This window comes from Staurois parvus, unplaced genomic scaffold (assembly GCF_062004578.1).
Source record: "Staurois parvus isolate SC_StPar_1 unplaced genomic scaffold, SC_StPar_1.0 ptg000183l, whole genome shotgun sequence".
NCBI classification, from domain to species: domain Eukaryota; kingdom Metazoa; phylum Chordata; class Amphibia; order Anura; family Ranidae; genus Staurois; species Staurois parvus.
Window position 1 is genome coordinate 500,130 of NW_028317979.1, and position 17,463 is coordinate 517,592.

At 42.5% G+C, this 17,463-nt stretch overlaps 1 protein-coding gene across 1 annotated transcript in view; it reads left to right on the forward strand.

Annotated features, from left to right (window-relative positions):
* The window catches only part of LOC149462176 (ferric reductase 1-like), a 61,195-nt gene that overhangs the window by 22,269 nt on the left and 21,463 nt on the right, over positions 1–17,463 (forward strand). The window contains exons 7-11 of the mRNA XM_089677266.1: positions 1,067–1,165; positions 13,362–13,509; positions 13,588–13,701; positions 14,791–14,906; positions 17,135–17,221. Of these exons, the coding sequence (XP_089533392.1) occupies positions 1,067–1,165; positions 13,362–13,509; positions 13,588–13,701; positions 14,791–14,906; positions 17,135–17,221 (564 nt within the window). The remainder of the gene's footprint in view (positions 1–1,066; positions 1,166–13,361; positions 13,510–13,587; positions 13,702–14,790; positions 14,907–17,134; positions 17,222–17,463) is intronic.

Below are 17,463 nucleotides of genomic sequence, written 5' to 3' on the forward strand. Positions count from 1 at the left end.
GTGTTACCCTTCTCTTTTAGTGTGATAATACAAAGGTAATTTGCCTTTATTGAAGCTCAAAATGTTGATAAATTTGGCTTTACTAGCATACTTGAACTATTTAATAGGTCTGAAGTTACCATAAACAGCTTTTTCAGATTACTCTATTGACCCTTCACTTTTACAATGTACCTATTCTCTTTCTCACATCTTAGTTTTAACAGATTTTACCCTGGCAATTGTTCACCCTAAATAGCCAGTCAGGTTTTCATTTAAAAACTTTATTCTGTTGTACTAAATTTTGTATTCCGTGTACTTGTAATCTCTTCCTGTTTGGAGCATTGTTATCTATTTGTAAATGTAACTTGCATAAGGTTCTCCTATGAAGGCAGTCATTTTCCCAAACTGATGCCTTGAGATGCACAGTGGAGTCTAAAAGGAATGTGGAAAGTTGAGATCCACAATTGTGCTATTTTCAGCACTTGGTCTACTTTTTAGGTACACAAATGTGTTTATCCCATTCATTACATTCGACAGCAGGAAATCTCCTTCTGTAGCTTTCCTATGTAATGGAGTAGCTGGAAACATAGTCACAAAATTTTGCTTTCCCTATCCACAACCACAGGAGGTTGGTATTTTAGGTGGAAATCCTTTTGGAACATTTCCTATAACAAAGCAGAGAATCTGGCACAGTGAGGAACCAATACTGCTTGTGTGGATGTAATGCATGGAAAAGGGATCGCCAGATATAAACTGAATAGCAGTTATATAAAATATGTGCAAGTTACAGGAAGAGCAGTGGTCCACACCAGCTATTTTGGCAGACCTTTTTATATGTAATTGGCACTTCTCTGCTCATGTTTACCTTTGCTCATCTGTGAATGACTTCCATATGCTGTTGTGCTGTCTTTGATTCCGCACTAAGCTAATAAGTATTGTTATCCAGTCTTTAGGTGTGGCATCTAAAGATTTCATCATTATTGCATCTTATTGGTTAGCAATTTTATAGTACCGGCATCTGTTGTGGCTCTATACATAGAAACTGGTTACTTTCTGCCTTACAATCTTATGTTTTTTGTTTTTGCAGGGTGATGACGACTACTACTTGTGTGTGATAGATGACCAGACAGTTGATGTAAACCCAGCATATGCTACAGGACGGACGCACCCAGAAATGGCATCTCCAGTAATGTTGGATTTTCTATATTTGTGTTTCCAGCCTCCTTCCCCCACCTTTTTAAACTAAACTATTGTTCACAGTTTGACTCTTAAGAATATTTTCCTTCTACGTTTACCCTATTTTAGTCAAAGCTTATATGATGCCTTTCTGCCAGTTTCATCAGGCTTTTCATAATGTTTTGGAAAGGGTCACAGGCTCAATTTTGGGGTCACTCAAAAGGTATTGGTGAAGGCAAGCAGAGAGATATAGTTAGCATGGCTACCAGGTACTGAGATGAAATGCTGGCAAACCAATGGGTTCACCTGTGTTGGATTAGTTACAGGACTGTCAATGCAGACAGCAATAAACCTTTAAAACTAATATAAAGTTAGAAAAAATAATCAGAACCACTAGTTTCACCCTATCTGAAGTTGCTAAGTTCTAAGCAAATGCAAGGTAGTAGCATTAGCATTAGTAGCATAAATTAGTGATTTATTGTGTGTTGATTTTGGGTGATGTGAATAGCGATGCACACACTTAATTCCATACTAGTCAGCATAGGCTTATTAATGGAGTACGTTTACAGTGCCTTGAAAAAGCATTCATACCCCTTGAAATTCCTCCACATTTTGTCATGTTACAACCAAAATCATAAATGTATTTTATTGGGATTCTATGTGATAGACCAACACGAAGTGGCACATAATTGTGATGTGAAAGGAAAATGATAAATGGTTTTCAAAATTTTTTAAAAATAAATATCTGAAAAGTGTGCCGTGCAATTGTATTCAGCCCCCCTGAGTCAATACTTTGTGGAACCACCTTTCGTTGCAATTACAGCTGCAAGTCTTTTTGGATATGTCTCTATCAGCTTTGCACACTTCGAGAGTGAAATGTTTGCCCATTCTTCTTTGCAAAAATAGCACAAGCTCTGTTGGATTGGATGGAGAGCGTCTGTGAACAGCAATTTTCAAGTCTTGACACAGACTCTTAATTGGATTAGGTCTGGACTTTGACTGGGCCATTATAACACATGAAAATACTTTGATCTAAAGATTCCATATAGCTCCGGCTGTATGTTTAGGGTCATTGTCCTGCTGGATGGTGAACCTCCACCCCAGTCTCCAGGTTTTCTTATAAGATTGCCCTGTATTTGGTTCCATACATCTTCCCATCAACTCTGACCAGCTTCCCTGTCCCTCCTGCAGAAAAGCATCCCCACAACATGATCCTGCCACCATTTTTCACGGTGAGGATGGTGTGTTCAGGGTGATGTGCAGTTTTAATTTTCCACCACACATAGCGTTTTGCTTTTAGGCCAAAACATTAATTTTGGTCTCATCTGACTAAAGCACCTTCTTCCACATGTTTGCTGTGTCCCCCACATGGCTTCTTGCAAACTGCAAATGGGGCTTTTTATGGCTTTCTTCTTGCCACTCTTCTATAAAGGACATTCTTGTGGAGTGCATGACTAATAGTTGTCCTGTGGACTGATTCTCCCACCTGAGCTGTGGATCTCTGCACCTCCTCCAGAGTTACCATGGGCTTCTTGGCTGCTTGTCTAATTAATGCTCTCCTTGCCCGACCTGACAGTTTAGGTGGACAGCCATGTCTTGGTAGGTTTGCAGTTGTGCCATACACTTTCCATTTTCGGAGATGATGGGTTGAACAGTGCTCCGTGAAATGTTCAAAACTTGGGATATTTTTTTTTTATAACCTAACCCTGGTTTAAACTTCTCCACACCTTTATCCCTGACCTATCTCTTGTGTTCCTTGGTCTTCTTGATATTGTTTGTTCACTAATGTTCTCTAACAAACCTCTGAGGGCTTAACAGATGTATTTATACTAAGATCAAAATACACACATGGAGACTCTATTTACTAATTTAGGTGATTTCTGCACGCAATTGGTTCCAGAAGATTTTAGTTATGGGTATCCGAATAAAGGGGGCTGGATACAAATGCACGCCACACTTTTCAGATATTTATTTGAAAAAAGTTTAGAAAACCAAAATGTGGAAAATTTCAAGGGATATGAATACTTTTTCAAGGCACTGTATGAAGCCTTTTTAAAGACTGGAATACTGTGCATCTTATGTAGTACTACACATCTGAACCTTTTTGAAATCCTTTTTTGTCTGTTAAATATATTGGAAGCTGTAACTCTTTTGGTGTACGCTTGGGCATATATGTTCTCACTGCTACCATTTTGGCACTGAAACAATTGGCTTGACACTTTTCTTAGGTAGCTGGGTACAATGTTAATTTTATGACGTTCAGTGAATGTGACCCTTCTGTCTCTTTTGGTAAATAAATGAACAGTGTCAAGCAGGAGATGAGAGAATGTGCTAGCCTGTAGCTGAAGAAGAGGGAAGAAATAGAAAGAAGGCTGACAGAATTTACCTGTGTTTGAAGGGGGCTTGGCAATGAAAACTGTCTCTGAGAGTTGGGCATTTGTATCCATTAAAATGGAAGATCTGAAATGAGCCAAAAGAGTATATGGCCACTTTAAGTACACTTGTATAGTACCTACAGCAAAAAAACTTGCATAAGCTGTGAAATTCAGGTTATGGTCCAATGGAATAGTCTAATGTGTTCCAATAAGACATTTCCTAGATCCTTACACAAGCACTATACTGAACTATTCCTACTTGAGTTAATGTACTGTGGATTCCCTTACCATTTACATTTTCACAGAATAATTTTGAAATTCATCCACTCCAGGCTCAATTTTTAAAGTCTTAGATTCTTTGTTCATTGCAGACTCCTTATCCTTTTCTGGGTCTTCTGCTCTTGTAGGCCATCATTTTCTAAGTCTTGAGTTTTTGCAGGTTCAGAGATATCCTTTTGAAAGGATCTGAGAAATTTATGTGATGTAGAATCTAATTACCTAACCAAATTCATGTTTCTCTGGGGGCATGGCTAGAATGTGAGCCAGTGAGGATGCTCTGTGCTGGAGCTCTTGTTTATATTTATGACCAGGTACTAATTTCAGGGTGTGTTGCCCAACTCTTTGAGTACCTGCTGCTGGTGGAATTGGATTGGTGCTGGGCTGGCTGTGAAAGGGAAGGAGAAGCCTCCTAAAGACCCGTGGCCTCAAAACCTGAAAAGAGCTGGGTCACATGCTACTGCTCCACTATGCTTCCTTCTCCATCCTGCTTTCCAGGAGGGAAGTACTCTGCATTGATGGAAAAGACAGCATCTGACGGTGCATCTGAAGTGGGCTCTCCTCCACCAATTCACTAAGCCCATACTTGATGCCATTAATATCTGTAAAGTGGCACCGATGGTGTGCATTCACCACCTGGCCACGGAATGAATGCTGATCAGACGTGACCTAGCTAAGATCAGGGATCACATGTCTGAGGCTGAGGAACATATTGGCGCGGTGGTGGATACTACTGGCTCAGAAAACTCTCTGATCTTCAGGCCATGGTATCCACTAAAACTAACATAGTGAATGATGCAGAAAATAGGCAGCACAGCAATAACATCAGAACGGTCAGTCTGCCCAAAGGTGCAGAGGATCCCCATCCAACGGTATTTGCGGAGCTCTTCTTCCCCCTTTTTCATGCCTTAGATGCCCCCCACTTATGTGGGGGAAAGGGCTGAGTTTCTACAGGACGGCAACCTCCGGGGTTCCCTCCTTGACCCTTTCTGGTGAGACTGTTAAATTTGTGATCAAGATACCATCTTGGTGAAGACTCGTAACATTCGTATGAGAATGACAGGATCATGGTGTTTCCAGATTTCTCTGCAGAGACTCTGAAGAAGCATATGTCCTTTACGATGGTCTGATGCAGGCTGTGGGAGAACGGCTTGCAATACAATATGCTCTACCTCAGCAGACTTTGGGTGCAACATCAGGGGTCTGCCAAGTTCTTTGGTTCACTACAAGAGTGGCTAGACTCCCTGTGATGGAGTGGCATATGCATCATGTTTTCTCTTCCTTTGGGGAACTACATTATTCTTCCTCTTGTACAGTGATTAACTGTTAAATGGCCTCCTGCCAATGCAAGTAAGGTTCTTGTTCAGATGTCCCTGGAGGCCTTACACTTGAGCTGCTCTTTTTTCCCTGTGTCACGCACCTTCTACCGTGGGAGGAAGGCCATGCTGGCTTCCCTCCTGGATCAGTCTTAAAGACACATCCATGGACTCTTTGGATGATAAATATCAAATCATGAACTTCCTGTTGTGCGGAGCTCCTAGCTACCTAGCATGTGGGCTTTGTGCAGTGGATAAGAAGTATACACTAACATTGTCACGCTTCAGTATTTTGATGTTTTTGTTTTTTGTGACTAAGCTGTATACTTAGTAGTTTTGTTTTGTTTTTTTATTTGGTGTAACAGCATGGAGTTTTTTTGTGGGTTTGTTTCTATGTGCCTCTCTATGCGGTATCTGCCCCCTACTCTATGTACCTGCACCGCTCTTGGTTTCACATGGTGTGGCCTTATGTCTTAGAGGGAAATTTATTTTATTTTTTCAGGTACTTGTATAGCGCCATCAATTTACGCAGCGCTTTACATATAAATATATTGTACATTCACATAAGTCCCTAACCTTCAAGGGGCGTACAATCTAAGGTCCATAACTTGCATTCATTCACATGCATAATAGGGTCAGTTTAGACAGGATCCAATTAACCTACCAACATGTCTTTGGAGTGTGGAAGTAACCGGAGTACCCGGAAGAATCCAACGCAGGTACAGGGAGAACATGCATATTCTCCTCATCTAGGTCCTATACTCCTGTTACATATTATTCCCACGGTCTGAGTATAAGTAATAAGCTGCACATTGTTTCTTCGAATGTTAGAGGCTTAAACGATAAATTTAAATGGGCGTTGGTATTCCAGTATCTCAAGCCACATAGGCCTCACATTATATTTTTACAAAAGACCCACCTAGATGGTAGAGGTGGTATTGGCCCTGTGTAGCTCATGGATTCAGAGGGCATTACATGCCACGTACTCTTCTGCCACAGGAGTGTCCATCCTTATCAGTAAAGCAATGCCTTGTGCCATCCTTCAGATTATCTTTGACCCGGGGTGGCAGATACATTAGTGATATTGGATATTTATGCTTGCAAAATGGTTTTTGTGAATGTTCATCTGCCTCCTCCTTTCCAACCAGTTGTATGAAATAACAGACAATTTGGCACGTTCTACACACCTGCCTCTGATTCTTGCAGAGGACTATAGTGGCCTATTCGATGCTTCCCTGGATTAATCTAATATTTCTAGGCATGCTACTGCTGACCTGTTCACCTGGGCTTTAGTCACCCATCCTTACTATGATTTGGCACTGGAAGCACCCTCAAATTAGAAGTTACTTCTGTCTGTCTAGAATGCATAGGTCTTCCTCTAAGATTGACCTGACTTTTGCAAATACTGTACTTCTCCAAATGGTGCTGGAGGCCTCCTACCTGGCAGGGGCTATATCAGATCATACTCCCTTATATCAATATTACTACCATTCCCCTACAAAGCCTGGGAGAGTGGTTTGGAGGTTAGTCTCAGGTTGGTTGCAGGAAGAGAAGGTGGTTACTGTTGTGGCCCATTCGGTTACCTCCTTCTGGGAGGATAACTTGAACAATGTGCAGAAACATATCATTTGGGATACCTTTTACGGTGGTTATGACGAGGGAGTATATTTTTGCCATTAAGGTTTGCAAGATGAAGAAACGTGGTTCAAACAGGTCCATACTTCCTCCCAATGTGACAGCTCATATGTGTCCCTACTGGACGCCAGATGTCAACTAAGTGTTCATATGACTGCTCTAAACCATATTTTGTGTACTAGAAGGGCTGCGTTGGATTCTTCCGGGTACTCTGGTTTCCTCCCACACTCTACTTTGTGCTCAGGGTGTTAAAAATGGAAAATTGTTAGCCACGCTAGTTGCTGACCAACAGGCACAGACTAATATTCCTTGTGTCAAAACAGTGGCAGGGGAATAGTCTTTGAACCCAGAGGTTGTCGTTGAATCCTTTGAGCAATACTGCAGTCTCCAGTGTGTGCTTAATAATTCATTTATTCAATAAATAAGTGGTAATATACTCACAAAAGGGACAAATGTCAAGGGCACATCATATATAGTACAGCAGGGTCCAGTCACGCTGGATGATATCCGTAATGGGACTCCTAGACCTCAAAATTGTTGACGTGTTTCGAGGCTTACATCTTCATCAGAGCCTGGCCTTTGGCCTTTTGAATAAGTTATCTTTTAAAACGTTAATGCACTAGGTCCTCTGTTTGTCTTTGTATGCAGTATTCTGGATCCCCCTGGTCCGTTGAGGGCAGCACCTACTTGTGGTCTCATACCTCTGTGGAGTCCATCCTCCAGCGCAGGAGTATATGTTTGTGCCATTCTGTGCCTCATAATTCCCTGGACCCAGATGGCTTCCCTGCAGAATGCAATAGGGCACATGCTGAGATTCTGGTCCCTAAAATGCACTCATTTTATAAACACTGCCTGGCTTCTTCTACCTTCTTCTACTAGATCAGTGGTTCTCAACCTTTCTAATGCCGCGACCCTTTAATACAGTTCCTCATGTTGTGGTGACCCCCAACCATAAAATTATTTTCGTTGCTACTTCATAACTGTAATTTTGCAGTGGGAGGACTAGCGCCCCATCACTAATGTCAGTGGGATGAATAGTGCCCCATCATTGGTGTCAGTGGGAGGAATAGTGTCCCATCATTGGTGTCAGTGGGAGGAATAGGGTCCCATCATTGGTGTCAGTGGGAGGAATAGTGTCCCTTCATTGGTATCAGTGGAGGAATAGTGCTCCATCATTGGTATTAGTGGGAGGAATAGTGCCCCATCATTGGTATCAGTGGAAGGAATAGTGCCCCATCATTGGTATCAGTGGGAGGAATAGTGCCCCATCATTGGTATCAGTGGAAGGAATAGTGCCCCATCATTGGTATCAGTGGAAGGAATAGTGCCCCATCATTGGTATCAGTGGGAGGAATAGTGCCCCATCATTGGTGTCAGTGGGAGGAATAGTGCCCCATCATTGGGATCAGTGGGAGGAATAGTGCCCCATCATTGATATCAGTGGGAGGAATAGTGCCCCATCATTGGTGTCAGTGGGGGGAATAGTGCCCCATCATTGGCATCAGTGGGGGGAATAGTGCCCCATCATTAGTATCAGTGGAAGGAATAGTGCCCCATCATTGGTATCAGTGGGAGGAATAGTGCCCCATCATTGGTGTCAGTGGGAGGAATAGTGCCCCATCATTGGGATCAGTGGGAGGAATAGTGCCCCATCATTGATATCAGTGGGAGGAATAGTGCCCCATCATTGGTGTCAGTGGGAGGAATAGTGCCCCATCATTGGTATCAGTGGGAGGAATAGTGCCCCATCATTGGTATCAGTGGGAGGAATAGTGCCCCATCATTGGTATCAGTGGGAGGAATAGTGCCCCATCATTGGTATCAGTGGGAGGAATAGTGCCCCATCATTGGTATCAGTGGGAGGAATAGTGCCCCATTGTGGGTGTCAGTGGGAGGAATAGTGCCCCATTGTGGGTGCCAGTGGGAGGAATAGTGCCCCATTGTGGGTGTCATTGGGAGGAATAGTGCCCCATCGTTGGTGTCAGTGGGGGGAGGAATAGTGCCCCATCGTTGGTGTCAGTGGGGGGAGGAATAGTGCCCCATCGTTGGTGTCAGTGGGGGGAGGAATAGTGCCCCATCGTTGGTGTCAGTGGGGGGAGGAATAGTGCCCCATCAATGGTGTCAGTGGGGGGAGGAATAGTGCCCCATCGTTGGTGTCAGTGGGGGGAGGAATAGTGCCCCATCGTTGGTGTCAGTGGGGGGAGGAATAGTGCCCCATCGTTGGTGTCAGTGGGGGGAGGAATAGTGCCCCATCGTTGGTGTCAGTGAGGGGAGGAATAGTGCCTCATCGTTGGTGTCAGTGGGGGGTGGAATAGTGCCTCATCGTTGGTGTCAGTGGGGGGAGGAATAGTGCCTCATCGTTGGTGTCAGTGGGGGGAGGAATAGTGCCCCATCGTTGGTGTCAGTGAGGGGAGGAATAGTGTCTCATCGTTGGTGTCAGTGGGGGGAGGAATAGTGCCCCATCGTTGGTATTAGTGACACAAATGATGGGGCACTATCCCTCCCACTGACACCAATGATACTTACCTTGCTGACTCCTGCTCCAGCCTGGGCTCACTCTCTCCCTCTCCCATCTACAGCCTGCATACCTGGCTGCAGCAGCAAAATTTGCACTTACCTGTCAGCTGTCTTCCTTCTCTGGCCGCTCTCTTCACTTGCTCCTGCAGCTCCCTCGATCTTCTTTAATCTACGCGCGCTGCCGCTCGGCTCCTCCTCTCCAAGCTCCACCTCCTCGCCGGTGATTGGCCGCCTGTGTGCCTCTCCTGAGCTACAGTTCCGGTGGCCAATCAGCGGCGAGGAGGCGGTGACAGGGGCAGCATATCATCCCGCCCACACATCGCCGGAGACAGGAGCGGTGTCTCGGTTCCTAAGACCATCGGAAATATGTGTTTTCCGATGGTCTTAGGCGACCCCTGTGAAATGGTCGTTCGACCCCCAAAGGGGTCGCGACCCCCAGGTTGAGAACCGCTGTACTAGATGTATATGTGGTGCTTTTTCCCAAACCAGGTAAAGATCCAATGGAGTGCTCCTCATACCGACCAATTGTTTTACTGAATATGGATCTAAACATCCTGACCAAGGTTTTGGCCACCCAGTTATTCCAGGTAGTGGCATCATTGGTCAACATTGACCAGATGGGATTTTTGCGCCAAAAGTCAACAGTTACTTACCTCTAGAGACTTTTCTCTCATCTTTAGACTACACACATGAGCATAGGCAATAGGCCATTGTCTCCATAGGGATTGAAGAGACCCTCGACTCAGGTGGTTGGTTGTATATGGGCAAGTTACTTCACCACATGGGCTTTGGGCCATCATTTTTAAGTTTCATTGCTATCCTATATAATGGTCCTAGAGCAGTCCTGAAAAGAGGCCATGCTCTTTCCCCCTATTTTCACATTCACAAAGTCACTAGACAGTACTCTGATGATGAGCCCATAGCTTTAGCACCTCAGTTGTCCCCCGAGATACAAGCCCTAACAGTGAAGGGGGGTGATATCTGGGAATGCCTGGCTTTCTACGCAGATGACCTGGCTCTATTTTTGAATGACCCAGGCCCCTTATGGTGTTTAGTCCTCCAGATGTTTGATGAATTTACCAGATACTCTGGATTGAAAGTTAATTGGGCTAAATATTCTCTCACCATTAGACCCCAGGAATAAAGCATCTGCAGACCCCAGGAATAAAGCACCTGTGGACCCTGACCTCCCTCTGAGATGGGTTACTAGATTGACCTATCCAGGGGCGCAAATTACAACCAAGGTTTTGGACTATATGGCCTTAAATGTATTGCCTCTGCTTTCTATGCTGAAACAAAAAACTGAAGCCTGGAAATGCTTACCACTGTACCTAATTGGCAGGAATAATCTCTTAAAAATGAAAATCTGGGCACCCCATTCCTATTTCAGAAAAGTTAATGGTTTATTTAGCCATCTTCCACCCCTGTATTGGACTCAGGGCCTTACAGGAACCTATGGGTCAGGGTGGCCTGGTGCTACCCAATCTACAAGTATTTTTTTGACAGGGCAAATGGTTTTTGCTCAGATGTGGTTGATGGGGACGATGGTGATGCAGCTAGAGTATTGGAGGTCACCGTAATGGGATCTTACTATGGCTTAAAATATCTGCTCTATACTGGACCTCAGACACCACATTGTGTCACTAGCTCAATGAAACTCGCCATAAAAGCATGGGGTCAGGCTCTCAAAATCCTATACCCGAGGCGACCAGGAGTTTCACCATATTCCATATTATGGCCTAACCCCATACTTCCCCATTTTCTGCAAAGGCCGGATCCAGCTGTATGGGCAGTTAGGGGGATTAAAATGATTGGAGATGTGACTTCAACAGACACATATTTAACAAATTAAAGGGTAAATACGTACTCTAACTGGTACTTTTTCAGGTGTTTTACAATTGCATCACACTTTTCTGTCAGTTTGGCTCGCTCATTTTGGAGACTCCGCCCGTCCATTGCTGTTACATTCTGCTTCTGTGGTTAAACCACTTTCTGTAATCTACAAGGAATTTTTCCCTGTCAGACCCTCTTCCATAAAGTGAGTAGTTAATGTTCCTGATTTACAGGGGGATGACTGGGATGATATGTAGGACTACCCATTTCAGCATCTGGTGTCCGCTAAAGACAGAACAATTCATATGAAGTTTCTTCATTGTATTTACTTTACGCCTAGTAAACTATCTGGTATTTGTCAATCCCTTCCTGTGGAATGCTTACATTGTACCTTTACCCCAGCTGATATTTCACATACATCTCTTGACATTGTCCTTTAGTTCATCAAATTTGGATGGGTGTCACTCAACTTATCTCGGAGGTTATGTCTTTGCCCTTCTCAATCCTGGTCTGCCTTTTGGGCCTTGTAGAGGGGCTGACTGCCACCCTGCTGAGTGTACTTTTGTTCTACGCTTGTAAAGCCATCCTGTTACGTTGGAAAAAAAAACATGCTCCCAACAATGCAGTTCTGGAAAGGACTGGTAAACTCTGCTTACCATAGTATTAGGCCATGTATTTTAAATCTGATAAAAAAAACTCAAAAAAGTTGTTACCTGGATATCTATGGCTGATAGTAGTGGGTAATATTCCATTTCTACTGTAGGATGGTCAGGTTGAACGTTTCCATCCATCTGAATCCTTGCCCTGAATGTGGGATTATGTATATTCCTGGGACCGGGATACTCATTGCGTTTTCATCTCTATTCATTCCATGTAGATTTCCTCCCTGGTATATTGGCCACAAACAATTGTCTTCCCATACTTTTTCCTGGAATAACGGGGGAGTTGCAACTTTCTGGTCCTGTGTGACTGTTTTTTGGTGCAAGTCTGGTGGCTTTTGAGGGACATGGGAAGTCTTAAACGTTCGGTTTATACTTCCTCCTACAAGAGGACTGGACACCGTCAAATGAAGAAACTGAAATCCAGTCCAAGATATAACCTGTTCCACTCTCAACATGCCTCGGTTGTGTAGCAAAACAGCACAGAGAGCATAATCATAAACAGAATGGGGGGACCTCTGTCTCTCAATAAAACATCAAAAAAAGGTTTTTAAAAAGGGGAGTATAAAAAAATGTCACTACTTCCAAAAGCATTTCAACTGAGGGGTAGACGACCATAAACAATGCTAACAGGCCCAACAATAACACTGGGGACTGCCTGCAACTCAAGGAGCCACCTGATGGACCTTCTGCTGAAAGCTGGCATCCGATGGCAGGAATGTCCACCTTGTATAACTTGCGTAAACAGAAGATCAGGTGGCATCCTTACAAATCTGGGAAGTTGTTGCCTGATGCCAAAAAGCCAGTGCCCAGCCATCTTGTAGGTAGTAGAACTCAGTTTTAAGACTTCCTGTGTCTCTCAATGGACAGCAAGAAAAGGATTTTATAATGAGTACAAGACAAAAGGACAGCGCACAACCGCCCTAGTGTAACTCCATTTATTGACATAAAAATCATAAAACCCATTGCACTCACATGGTACAGTTACAGATGAGGCACATCTAAATGATATTAATCCTCCTTGGCCTCTCTCTGCACTGATTGCATAACACACAGTGATCTGTTGTGCTGTCAGCTCCCTGGATCCTACTGCGGCTAGACAAAGCATGCCACCGCTACTGTGTATGCGCCTGGACCAGCCGACACATGCTCAGTGCGTTCATCTCACTGCTCGGAGGGGAGGAAGAAACATCAATGTGGTTGCTATGGCCATGTGGCCTTCTTTGTCAAGTGAACTGAAGAGGATTACCGTAATATTGTTCAGAAGTGCCTTATCTGTGACTGTACCATGTGAGTGCAATTGGTTTTATTATTTTTATTTTAATAAATGGAGCTACACTAGGGCGGTTGTGCGCTCTCTGTCCTTTTGTCTTGTTATCCAGATCCTCTTCCACCCTGTGGAGATATTGGAAAGCTGCAATACTTATCCCTGTACTCCCTGCATTACAAGTCCCAACTAGCCTGTTAGTTTCATAGAAGATCAGTGCAATAGATGGCAGAGACAGGGAATTAACATCCCTTTCCAGGGAGAAGGTCTGCTGTGTTTTGCTTGTTTCTACTATAATGACAAGTAACGTGTTATGTCATGTCTACAGGATGCTCTGCAGGACGTTGCATGGCGTGTGGCAGATGGAGTCGTTCAGTGTTCTTTCCGCAGGGATATCCGGATCCCATCATCTTCAGACAGGTTTGCTTTGGATGGCAGTTACTACTTATTCTTAGCTGATGGAGATGCTGAAAATGGTATGGCTCTGTACATGATAGCCTTGCAGCCCTGTTTTCACAGACCACACTGTGTAACTTTAAAATATTATTTTTAAGGATTGATCAGAAAACATCATAGACAACCCCTCATAACCAACAAAATGTTTAATGTTAGCGGAACTCCTGAGGATGTTGGAGGATCACGATCTCCAATACTCATCAAATTTCATGGTACGTTTTGAAGGCTTTTTATTTGAAGTCTCACACATATGCACTTGCTAATTATGACTGAGCATGTGACTAAGCCCCATAATATTTGTGCTGACAATAAGAGTTGGTTGTTGGAAAACATTCATATTGGTTATTTTAAGTGTGTGTGTGTTTGTTTTTCCTACTTTATATAAAAAAAAAAAGTTTAAAACCCCTTTATACATGTCTGTTCCTCGTTTGGAGTTTTACCTTTACTTTCTGTCCCACACCACAGATAAGCAAAAGGTAATCTCTCAAACTGAGGGGTATTCTTGTCTTAACCGCTTCCCGTTTTTTTTTAGAAAAGACATGTAGCAGAATACATTTTTCCCTAAATTTGACGAAATTTGAATTTTTACTGGAAATGTTTAATAGCAAAAACTCAAAAATATTGGGTTTTTTTTCCTCAAAATTGTCGGGTTTTTTTTTTAATAGCACAAAAAATAAACGCACAGGGGATCAAATACCACCGAAAGAAAGCTCTATTCGTGGGGAAAAAAATGTAAATTTAATTTGGGTGCAGAGTTGCATGACCGTGCAATTGTCAGTTAAATTAACGCAGCGCCATAATGCAAAAAATGGCCTGGTCAGGAAGGGGGGTAAATCCTCTGGAGGGCAAGTGGTTAAACAGTTGTCGCTGGAGCATATGGAATTGGAATAGTTACCATTAGTTATTGTTTTGGTGACAACTCCTAAACCAAAGATTATCCTTCATTGTCAGTGGGTAAAAAGACAAAGTGGGGGGACAAATACACTTTGAAGCCGGCCATAGATGATGCGATAATCTTTCCTGCAACCATAGGTTGCCATCCCTGCAATTATTACTAGCAGCTATAGCTGCTGGAAAAAATCGCATGAAATATGTGACATGTTGGTTGTACAACAATCAAATTGGGTACAATCAGCCTGCCCATAGGTGGTTCAAATCTTGGTTCTGTCCCTGCTGAACCAAGATTCGAACCATCAATGGCTGACTTTACTGTAGTTGAAATCAAAATAGCAAATATAGGACAGCAGGTACAATTGTGTTGGGGGCAGATTTTTCCTATACTTCTTTCTTTCTTTTAAAAGGTGCAATGATGTTCATCGCCTGGATGACCACAGTTAGCATTGGTGCTCTTGTCGCCCGCTTCTTCAAACCTGTCTGGCCAACATCTACATTGTGTGGACTGAAAATATGGTTCCAGGTGAGGAAAGTATTACTATGTTAAGACAAAAGTCATGTTTGGTTTTTGTTTTTGTTTTTTTTTTGTTTGTTTGTATTTACATAGCTGAAAAAAAGTCTATCCAGTTCAACCATTTAAAAAAAAAAAAAAAAAAAGTTATAATCCTATACCCACAGTTGAACCAGAGGAAGTAAAAAAAATCCCAGCACAGCATGATCCAATTTGCTCCTGCAGGGGAAAAAAATCCTTCCTGATCCCCCGAGAGGCAATCAGATATTCCCTGGATCAACTTTACCTATAAATGTTAGTAACCAGTTAGATTCTGTGTATCCAAGAAAGAATCCAGGCCTTTTTTAAAGCAATCCACTGAGCTGGCCAGAACCAACTCTTGAGGGAGTCTATTCCACATTTTCACAGCTCTTACTGGGAAGAAACCTTTCTGTGTTTGGAGATTATATTTATTTTCCTCCAGACATAAAGAGTGCCCCCTTTTCCTCAGGGTGAAGAGCTCTACACCGAATTTACTATATGAACTACTTATGTATTTATACATGTTGATCATATCCCTCCTTAATCTCCTCTCTCATATCCCCCCTTAATCTCCTCTTCTCAAGAGAGAATAAATTCAGTTCCTCTAATCTTTCCTCATAGCTGAGCTCCTCCATGCCTCTTATCAGTTTGGTTGCCCTTCTCTGTACTTTCTCCAGTTCCCCAATGTTCTTTTTCTGAATTGGTGCCCAAAACTGAACTGCATATTCCAGATGAGGTCTTACTAATGATTTGTACAGGGGTAATATGATATCTCTCTCTCTGGAGTCTATACCTCTTTTAATACAAGAGAGGTTTTTGCTTTCTTTAGAAACCACAGCTTGGCATTGCATGCCATTATTGAGCTTGTGGTCTACCAGAACTCCCAGATCCTTCTACACCATTGATTCCCTCAGTTGTGCCCCCCCTAGTATGTATGATGGATGCATATTCTTAGCCCCCAAGTGCATAACCTTACATTTATCAACATTAAACTTAATTTGCCACATAGTTGCCCAATTAAACAGTGCATTGAGGTCAGTTTGTAAATCGGAGACATCCTGTAAGGCAGTTATTCCACTGCACAGCTTGATGTCATCTGCAAAGACTGAAATGGGATTTTTAATCCCAGACCCTATATCGTTTATAAATATATTAAAAAGTAAGAGTCCCAACACTGAACCTTGGGGTACACCATTGACAACCCTAGACCATTCAGAGTATGAATCATTAACCACTACTCCTTTTTTTTTTTTTTTTAATAGCTAACATTAAATGTACAGTATGACTATTTTATAGAAGATGGGTCACTTCAAAAAAAGTTGAATAAGGATTTAACTGAATATGTATGGAGGGGTTTTTTTTTTCCCTAAGTAAAACGTAAATATTGCAGATGAATGTTTCACGTATACCATTTTCAGCTAGCTCTAGAGCCTTTAAGTTTTTCCAAGAAAACTCGTAATGCTCAGATGTGAGCACACTGTAAATGTTAAGTTTATTTGTTTTATTTGGGTGTCTGTGTTTGTGTTTTAAGTCTGTCATAACACTGTGTACAAAAGAGCTCAAATAGATATTAGCTCGACAAGTTTTGTGCTCGGCCTTTCTGCATGCCTGGTAAAGGCAACAGCATCTCAAAGATAAATTGTGACAAATTGTGAATGCAATCCTTGTATGCATTAATTGTATACATTTATCAGAATAAAACTGTGTGGTGTTTTTTTTTTTCTCTTTTTTGGGTTTTTCTTTTGTAAAGTATGGGTGTTTCTCCTTGAAATTATCTGTAGCCGTTTTTAGTAGGTGGAGATTTAAAACTCCATTGTGTTGCAGATCTCTGGCTGCTGCTAGTATTTGACACTTTGGGCTTGTCAGATACCTATCCCTCTGCCATGTGCCAGGAGGACCCACAGCGCAGCAATTCAGTTTTGATTAGATGTGGCTAAAAAGCTGCATACTTCTTCCTCAGCCATCACTTCACCCATAATGATGTTGAACAGCTTCTTCATTTTCTTGAAAATGGCATGTAGCTTGTGAATTAGACACTAGCAGCCTCTACCAGATGGCCATTTAGATTCGGCAGAAGCCAGAGGGTCTCCATGTCCAACCAGTGGAGTGGAACTGCTGAAACCAGTCAAATTCTTCCCCTTATGTAACTATTTCTGCTTTAATATACGTAGTCCAAAATGTTACTTGTGAGAGTCCAACTGTTTTTTTTCTTTTACTAGGTGCATCGCATTCTAATGGTGACCACAGTGATTCTCACAGCAGTGGCTTTTGTCCTTCCTTTCTTATACCGTCATAAATGGAGTAATGTAAGAGAAAATATGATCTCTGTCATAGTACAGTTGTTCATAGTGTGTCCAAAGTTTGGATCGTGCAGTAAGATTGAACTACACATGACATAGACTCACTAAAGGGAAATGATAGTCTATTTTAAGTGGGTGCATATTGTGAGTTCTTGCAGTGCTTGCTCTTAAACAGAACTGGAAAAATCTGAATTGGAGCTATCCCCATGCTTCCAATTGAAATTTTAGGACCTAAGCACTAATGTCTT